The sequence below is a fragment of the Brachypodium distachyon genome, chromosome 1 (assembly GCF_000005505.3).
Source record: "Brachypodium distachyon strain Bd21 chromosome 1, Brachypodium_distachyon_v3.0, whole genome shotgun sequence".
NCBI lineage: Eukaryota > Viridiplantae > Streptophyta > Magnoliopsida > Poales > Poaceae > Brachypodium > Brachypodium distachyon.
In genome coordinates this window covers 29509267-29518487 of record NC_016131.3, presented here as the reverse complement: position 1 = coordinate 29518487, position 9221 = coordinate 29509267, and the positions used below count along the sequence as shown (strand labels likewise).

At 45.7% G+C, this 9221-nt stretch overlaps 2 protein-coding genes across 2 annotated transcripts; one reads left to right on the top strand and one right to left on the bottom strand.

The window, feature by feature from the left end:
- Window positions 1-2852: 2852 nt before the first annotated feature.
- On the top strand, window positions 2853-6192 carry LOC100837358 (DNA-directed RNA polymerases II, IV and V subunit 8B). Its single transcript, XM_010229101.3, has 5 exons — window positions 2853-3019; window positions 3332-3409; window positions 3656-3807; window positions 3980-4077; window positions 5786-6192. Exons 2-5 carry the CDS (start codon window positions 3337-3339, stop codon window positions 5895-5897), a joined length of 435 nt encoding a protein of 144 aa, XP_010227403.1. The 5' UTR covers window positions 2853-3019; window positions 3332-3336; the 3' UTR covers window positions 5898-6192.
- Window positions 6193-7166: 974 nt separating this feature from the next.
- LOC112269936 (protein FLORAL ORGAN NUMBER2-like) lies at window positions 7167-8325 on the bottom strand. The gene has a single exon (XM_024457461.1). The coding sequence runs from the start codon at window positions 8009-8011 to the stop codon at window positions 7673-7675; it is 339 nt and encodes a 112-aa protein (XP_024313229.1). The 5' UTR covers window positions 8012-8325; the 3' UTR covers window positions 7167-7672.
- Window positions 8326-9221: the final 896 nt, after the last annotated feature.

The window sequence follows — 9221 nt, the reverse complement described above, 5'->3', positions numbered from 1 at the left end:
GAAGATTATCTGCTACAGTCGAGTAACTGAAATAAAAACTCTTGAGTCCCTACCCGAGCCTACGCCTCGAGCAAGGACTCGGGAGCTAACTGACGAGGGAATGACCCTTCGAATCCTCAACCTTCATATACCCGATACAGCCCAACAGGGGGTCCACTCGAATGTCCATCAAATATATGCAGGTCGAGTCTCTCAAAGTGCGGCTCAAAACAATGAGCATAATCTTTTCGTACCAGAATAAACTGATTTAATTGTAACCTTTCCGATTATCACGCCCGAGACCTAACCGCCAGTATATAAGGCTAGGAGGGGGAGTCGGGAAGGGGTAACCTCTACCCATACGCCAGATCCATCTGCGCACCGTAACTTCATACCTTCTCTGTAATCTCGATCAATACAATACACCAAAAGCAGGACGTAGGGGTATTACCTTCTGAGAGCCCCGAACCTGGGTAAACCTTGCGATTTCCCTAGTCTTTGTTAATCGACGAGATCGCTGGCGTGCTCTCTCTCAGTCAAAAATCCTTGTGTCAGGGTATTATCGAGGTAGCGCCTCGTCAAAAAGCTAGGAAATTCTTTTCTATGCTCAGTTTGTGGTGTTCAAACTTTGATGTGGTTGATTTATTTTATATTTGTGGTGAGAAGATAGTCACGAAGCCATTTAATCTGATGAGTCTACACAGACTACACTGCACTTCCGTAATTTAATGGCGATCAATGCATCTTTGCTCACTGCTTCTTTTTCCTGCTTGACTCGAAAGGTTTACGTACGTACGGCGAGAGCTCTGCCTTCTCCTTTACTGGAAGAAGGATGTTTATGCCATAGTTTTCAGATCCTCGAGGCTTTAACAAACGTGGAGCCGTCGTGGAAAGCAACTGAGGTTAGGTAGTAGCTAAATGCCGGCCGCCACCACGCCAGCTGCGATAGGCGACAGCGAGATGGAGACGGAGACGAAGACTCCTGGTTTACAGATGCAGTGTACCCTTCTATGAGATCTGAAAACCGTCCTATCGCATTCCTCTCGCCTCCCCCTTCTCGACGGAGACACACGCCTTCACGGGTTCGAGCTGCTCTGACTGCTCAAAGGAACACTGGATTAATCAAATTCAGAACGTGCTCAATTGTGCAATGGGTGTGCAATGCAAGCCTTAAGAGAGAATCCAGAGCACCTAACGCTATTTCTCTAATAGATCACCTTACCTTCTCGCTTCTGTGCTAGATTGTACGTGCAAACGACAAGAACAACATCATTGCAAAGACTCGACGCCTTCTTTTTGTCAAGCGGACGCGCCAATAATTGAAGCAGAGAGCGCCGCCGCGCCGCCTATAGATGACCATTATCACTCGCCCCGACTGTGATCGACTGATTTCTTCAGATGTGTAATAATCGAACGGGGGTACGAATTAAGGAGGAACCAACACGTGGCTTCCTTGATACTGAGAAGGTTGACATGAATTTTCATACTCCTCCGTCCAATAAAAAATGTCTCAACTTTGACTAAATTTAAATGCATTTATACACTAAGTTTTGTCTAAATACATTCAAATTTTGACAAATTTGAGACATCTTTTGTTGGACGTAGGAAGTACTGTTTTTTCTTTTCATTTTAGGTCAGGAGTTCGAGCGGTGAGTTATGTATCGAAAGCAAGCACGGAGATGTTGTAGCCAATTCATGTTTGTGGGCTCATTTGTCTTGTTAGGCAACTTGACCCAACCAAGTTGGACGTCAATATAGTTTGCTTTAAGGGAGGGTCTATTTCTCAGTCGTCTAAAAAATAGTTATTTCTCAGTCAACAATCGTAACCATCCAATCAAGATTTTCTTATCCATCGGGCTGCAATAATCTTACACGAATCTCAGTGATTGAATCAAAAGGTTGTTATTATCGATTGAGAAATAATTATTTCTCAGTCGCCTAAGAAATAGCAAAACCGTTGCTTTAAGTCTGCGTCGTACTGTTTTTTTTTCCCATGAAGCGCACTGCCAATGCCACAAATTTCTATGATGTTTCCTGTGAGTTCGCTTTATCTTCCTTACCTCAACAAAACACGAACCGGACACCAGACAAGCCCAAACAGCTGATCGGACGTCACTTGGGCGAAAATGTGAATTGGAAGATGGAACGAGGACGAAGCGCCAGTTCGGTTTGGGTTGTCGAGTGTGCTCCCAGCACTGGCTTGTGTGGAGAGGGGGTATGATTTATTGCATCCATATCCGACATCGCATCGTCTCCGGCTCCTCTCGGTCCCGCCTCATCTTAGGGGCGGAGTTAGGGTGGGACATCTTTTTTAAATATAACATGCAATTGTGTGGTGATCTGCTATCTTTCACCTAAGACTCTCACCAGTAATAACTTTATTAATATGTAATTCATACGAAATAAAATCATGATTATTAACAAGAACTTTTGAAGAAGAACTGTAATATAATTTTCATGTCCTAAAACTCACATATTAAGAAAATAAGTATTGATCAAAGCTTTATAAACTAAATATGTCAATTTTTAAGAAAAAGATGAAGTATCTCAGTGCTTATGGATGATGCAGCCCTATCAAAATGAAAAAAAAATGCAGCGACAAGGAATCAGAAGTAGGGTGAGTAGTCTTATCGTTGTGTGGAGTTTCTTTATAGTTTTAACCTTTTTATCAAAAGTAGTCGTACTCTTTCTCTTGTAATTGAACGATGGAGCTTCTGTCATTTCTCCGAAAAGATAAAGCAAAGCAAAATTGCGGAAACATCCCACGGTAAAACGGGCCGTGCTTCCTGCGTGCGCCTAATGAGCCTAATGGGCCAGTTGTGTCTCGCACTCTGTCACGGGTGATTTCCTCGGTACAAATTGCGCGAGCGACACGGGGAGAGGCCCAGTTAGTTCACCTTGCCTGCGCCGCCGCTCTGTCTCTCCCTCGAGTCCTCGACGGCGCTCACCCCCGGTCGGCTCTCTCCCTCGACGGCCCTAACCTTTCCCGGCTGCGCCGCGCTCCGTCCCTTCCTCGACGGCAGCGCTCTCCCCAGCCGTTGTAAGTCAAGTCTCCTCCCCCTTTCTCCTACCTTACCACCCCCGCCGCCTCCCCCACACACCCTCCCCCAATTAGATGAAACCCACTGACCTTCAAAAATTCCGGCTGCACGAGTTCTAGGTCCGCTTAGATTGGGTTTCCTGTAATAGCAGCAGCCGGTTGTTGCATGTTTGGCTGGATTAATGGGGTTTTGGGGGAGAAACTGAGGAGAATAAGCAGTGGGCTGTTTGGTTGAAATCCTTTTTCGAATTATTATTGAACGTATTTTACAGTAGCATATAAGTATAAGTTATTGCTCTCCATCTTGGGCAGGAAAAATGGCTGAGCACCTCTTCGAGGATATCTTCGTCGTGAGCAGGATCGATCCTGATGGCAAGAAGTTCGACAGAGGTAATTCTCTCCGGCAGTTTCGCATAATGAATTTTGAGTCCTACATCAGGCTTTGCTGTGCCGACTCATGCTGCTCATGAATGTATCTTGGTGCCGTTACCAATTAAATCTGGCCATTTTGCACTGCACTGTGCAGATGTATAGAACTACTAATGCTTAAATCGTACTCTGTAGCTATACTTGTTCAACTTCGTTGATATAGATGTTTATTGAACCAGAAGTTTTCCTTTTTGTATTGGTGTGCAGTTAATCGCATTGAGGCTCGCAGTGAGCAGATGTACATGCAGTTAGATGTCGCTACCGATGTCTATCCAATGCATGCTGGTGACAAATTCACCATGGTTTTAGCTCCTACGCTGAATCTGGATGGAACTCCAGACACTGGCTACTATACACAGGTGATGTGACTTGCTCTTCATACAAGCTGATTTTGGAACAATGTGTCAAATGAATTACGTGAATGAGTCTAAGTGTGTTAAAGTTTCCCAAATGTTGTCCCTGTTTCACTTGGACTTTTATTTATGTGATGAAGCTTTGTGCGGAAACCTTACATTGTACTATTTCTTGCAGGCTGGTAGGAAAACACTTGCTGACAAGTATGACTATGTCATGCATGGGAAGCTTTACAAGATTTCAGAGGATAGTTCTGGTGGTCAAGCTGCTAAAGTGTATGACTTTTCTAAAATTTAGATGAATTTGTACAGTTTTTTAATCTAGTAGGGAGTCACACTGAGTAACCTAATACGTTTTCTTTCTTCAAAATTGAGTAGTTCCTCGGTCTTGAAGCAATAATTCATTTCCGTTTTCATCCGCTAGCCAACAAACCATAAAAACAGTTATACGCAACTATTTCTGGCCCTTCCTTTGTACAACCCAAATAGATGCTGCCAACAGCAAAGGAATAATCCATCTGGAACATCAGGCACCCATGGATCCGGCGAAGCATCAGTGATGTTCTAACCTGAGCACCATATGCCCCCAGACTTGCCTTCTGTGGAAGAATTTGCCAGCAGCAACAGCGGCACCCAGCTGCGTTGTTGTTCTTGCGGGTTTGGTTTCTTAAGACCAGCTCATTAAGAAATCCGGTGGAAAACTTGAAAAACAAGTTAGTGGGAACTTAAGGATATACTCCCTCCGTCCCATATTAAGTGACTTTCTATTACATGTATCTAGACGCTTTTTAAGCATAGATACATCCATATTTGGACAAATTTGAGTCACTTAATATGGGACGGAGGGAGTACATCTCTAAAACAAGTACTAGTATCATTTCTAACCTTCCATGTCGTCCAACTATGCTTGGAGCGATCAAAGCTTAATTTTACTGAAAAACATCAATCCAACATCAGTTGCCAGCAAAAGAACCAGGAAACAACTAATATTGACAGTAAATCACAGCACACCCCATCCATATATTGCTACTGTGCAGTGGAAAAGAAGATGATCGGTACATTCTGGTGCACTACAAGAACTAATGTATTTATGTGTTGGGCCTGCTTTTTAGGGGGCATATTAGGTGCACTAGTGATTGATTAACATCTTTAACAGTAATTAAAATTCTGAAACTTTTTGACAACAATAATGCAAAATATATCTACCACACCTCAAAATTTCAGATCCAATTCAATTCACATCTCACAAAACAAAATGACAAAACTGACTGGGAATAGTACCAGTGTGATGCTTTTGCTCCAAATTTGAATTTGGTACTTTTCATAGTCTGGTTTGTATTTTTCTTTGTCAAGCTACGTATTGAATTTGGATATTATCTGTTTTTTACATAGTAGGTATACATTGTGTCAACGTCATGAATTATTTTCGGAAATTTTCAGGACATTCAAATCTTTTTTTATGACTTTGTGCACTAGCACACCTAATTATCTAAGGTACTAGTGCACTCCATATGCCCCTGTGCTTTTCTCTCGAAGCAAATGTCAGTCAATATGAAATATTGCCATGGTCTGTTGGAAGGCTGATTGGTGGGCTTGGTTTTACACATTTTGTATTCCTTCTGTATAGTTTGTACTAAGGAGAATAGGTCTTAAATGATTAAATCCTTGCAAGTGTAGTCCATTTTCTTACCAAATAGATAGAACAAAATTACTTTATTATGTAGATGGCCTTTTCTCCATTTTGAGCTATAAGTATGCTGGGCTAGTTGTGTTATGTGATTCTGACCGTACAGTGTAAGCACGGTTTAAAAAAACATGTATATAATGAATTTCACTGTGCCTGTATGTATAACCGCAATACACGTACTGCCTGCTACAGTAAATGTTATCCTATAATTAGCTGTCGTTTGTCAACCAATTGCTTTGACCAATCCGCCTTGTGCAATAATCTAATGAATTAATTTGCCCCTCATTCGCATTTCAGGGAGATTTATGCATCTTTTGGTGGCCTCCTGATGTTGCTCAAAGGTGATCCTTCAAGTGCTGCTAACCTTGAGCTGGACCAAAGGCTGTTTCTCCTCATGCGAAAGGTGTAAATGTATCATCTACTGGATAAACAGTGCTTGTGGTCGACTCAAGGCTATGCTGAGCCCTTGCTCCTTTCAATGCTAATCGACCTCCACCCTTGTGTACTCTCTGGGTGGTAATATCACTCGAGGGCATAATGACCTCTGTGTAGTATCGGCCCTCCTAGGATTACCTGCTTCACAAATGAATGTCTGAACTTTTACAGCAGTCACTTATTTATCATGGTCTGGACCCTAATTCTTGTTCGGTACTGAAGCAGATGAAGCACATTATTAGCAAATGTTATTGATGTTTTGCGTCGTATCTTGCGTTGGGAAGTTATCAGTTCTGAATCGTCTGATGTTGCTTCTACTACATCTTTGCTTGTCTGAATTTCACATCTTGGTTTCCAGCAGCCGATCAATACCAGATGGATGGACAGCTGTTGTTGCCTTGCCTGTACAAAGTTCACATGCCAAGGCCAGGAACCAGTCGCGGCAACAGGAGCAGAAGCTTTTACTCCTGCCGTATATAGACCAAGTATTGACTGCAACAGCTGTAGTTTTGCTAGCCACAGAAAGCCTCAAGAACAATTGCCAAAAAAACGCAACGCACTGGAGATAGCTGGACCACTGACCCTTGGCAATATTTCGAAAGCTGGAAGAGGAGTGCTCTGTGCCAAGAATAATCCATGAAACACACAGCTCCTACTCATTGCACCCTAGGAGCGGTCACACTGCCACTGCCTTTTTCCAGTGATCCATATCTCCATACGAGATGCGCTAAATTGCATTTGATGCCCCCTCTTTATCTTGTACGAATTTCCTATACTGTTTTTGAGTCGGCATAGAGGCTTGCCATCAATCCAAGCATCAAATGCATACGGTAAATAAGAGCAATTGCATGCACATGCAGGGGAGTACAAGAGCATTCATACATGCATGGGTGGGTGCTACTGATTCTAGGAAAGCTGTAGCTCTTGATGATTGGAACAGTATAGTATCTGAGTAACTAGCTCTTAATCAAAAGAAGCATTTAATTCTTCAGCGAGATCGGCTCACCTCAACAACAAAAAGAAACAAATAAAATGTTCAGTTAGGATCCTGAACTGAAGCCATCCTGATTCTGCTATGATGATGCAGGCCCTACAAAGTATAAATACCTGCAGCTTTTCTATCTATACCGGAAAGATGCACGTACTGGAAATCTTTTAGGCCTTGACAAGATCGTGTGTCATGTGACGCTTTTGAGGTGGGAGAAGCAACTCAGATATGATGAACAGGAGAATCTTCCTCTTGTGGAATCAGAACAAACACCCCCACGGATGAAGGCCAGGCAGGAGATGAGCCGGACAATTCTTGTTTCTGATAGAACCAAACGAACACAGCTAGGCGGAATATACACCAAAGGACTCGCGGACAAAAGCTCAGACAAGAAAGAAGCAGTCGAGATCATACGAAGAAAACTAAACATAAAATAAAAATCAAGTACGTACTTGCTAACCTAGCTACTAGCAGTTCAATTGAGACCAAATTAATTTGTTCAAAAGCACTACTGCTATGTATCTGGTCCATGATGAACAGAGGAGACGAGCGCCAGAATTTGAAGAAGCAACTGTGCAGCGAGAAATTCGGCTGGCACTTGACTTGAGCTGCCCACCGGTCCACCGGGCTGGCCGGCCTTTGTATCTATCTCCTTCTTCCTCCTTGCATTTTGCTTGCTTTGCCCCCAGCTGATGCTCCTCCCATTGGCAATCGACAATAATGGCAGGCGGGAGCACTTCGTCTTCGCGCGCGCGACGCGATCACCTGTTGTGCAGCGGGTTGGGGCCCGTGGGGACGACGCGCTTGTCGTCGTCGTCGCCGCCGGCGCACGCAGCAGCGCTAGGAACACCGGCGGAGGACTTGTGAGCAGCTCTGCTGCTCTTGCACCGGGCGTTCGCGGCGGCGTCGAACGCTGCCGCTCCTCTGCCTCTGGCCCTGGGCAGCGGCATCGTCGTCGTGGGGAGCGCCCTGTGATCAGCGCGCCTGGACCACGGCCTGCCGGCGGTGCCTGCGCTGTCGACGGCGATGGCGAGCTGCAGCACGACGGCGGCAATGGCGAGGCACAGGGCGGCGGCGCGTGCCAGCCGCCGCCTCCTCATGGGCGCGGCACGTGCGCGCGCGCGCGGTTTCTCTCTGAGCTTGGTTGGTTGGGAGGCAGAGGCGGAGGGATGGAGCTTCTCTGCTTCTCTGGAGAAGGAGGGACACCGGACAAGCAGCCGTAGCCCGGAGGCGAAAATTCCAAACAAGCGGACTGTAGTTCAAAGAGCCGCTGCTTGCTAAGCTTCCGCGGGTTTTATAACAGCGCGTGGAAATGGAACTGAACTACTCCAGCTAGCTGGGCCTAGGTGGTGACCACCGACCGCCGCTGCTATGCCACGAGCAGCAAGCAGTAGTGCAGTACGGGACTGGAGAAGCGGCGAGCCAGCCAAGCTTGTGATGCTTATAGACGGCAATGGCCAATACAAAAGGGCTGCTTACGGACTAGTAGCACCTAACGATGGAGCACGCACGTACTCTCAAGAAGCAGGGAGCCATAAAAACGCACTTTTCAGTAGCTATAGCTAGCTGCACGTACGTACACACCCCCACGGAGCACGGACCCATCCCGGGGCGGCCCCTTCTGTGGCGCACCCAACTAACCCCGCATTGATGAGCTTTCAAGTTCAATCCCCTTTCCTTCCTCCCCGATAGGGAGACCGCGACGGGCCGTGGTGTCCGGCCATCGAGCTAAAAGCAAGCAACGACGAGCCGACGAGATCAGTGTTTGACTGCCTTCCGCGTGCTCACCGGTGAGACTCGGGAGAGGGAGATGCCATCATCACGCCTAGCTAAGCTAAGATAAGCTAGCTACTCCATCCGTCGCCCATTCTGGCTTCCATCGGCTCGTCAATCAGCCGTCGTCGCGGATTTCGCTCTCTCTCTCTAGTCCAGTCTCCAGCAGGCGTGAGGACTGCGTCTTGTCCGCGAGGAGGCGGCCGGACTATGTAGCCGTCGTACGGAGTACGTACTCGATCCAGGGCACTAGTAGGTAGTAGCACTGAATTTGCGTGCAGAAACTCCCCATTATTCCTCTGCGCAAACTACTGACATATATACGCATTCTGGTGCAGATTACAGCGGCCAATTAATTCCGTGGTATATATGCAAGATGTAATGTATTCGTGGGCACGCGCACGGCAGCCTTCGCGGCTGTATCCAGTTACTACTTGGTACTTCCTCCAATTTTAAAATTTTGTCGTTTGTTTTTGTTAAATGTGTACTAAAAACCATCAAAAAAAAATAGGATGTGAGGAAGTAACGACGCATCGT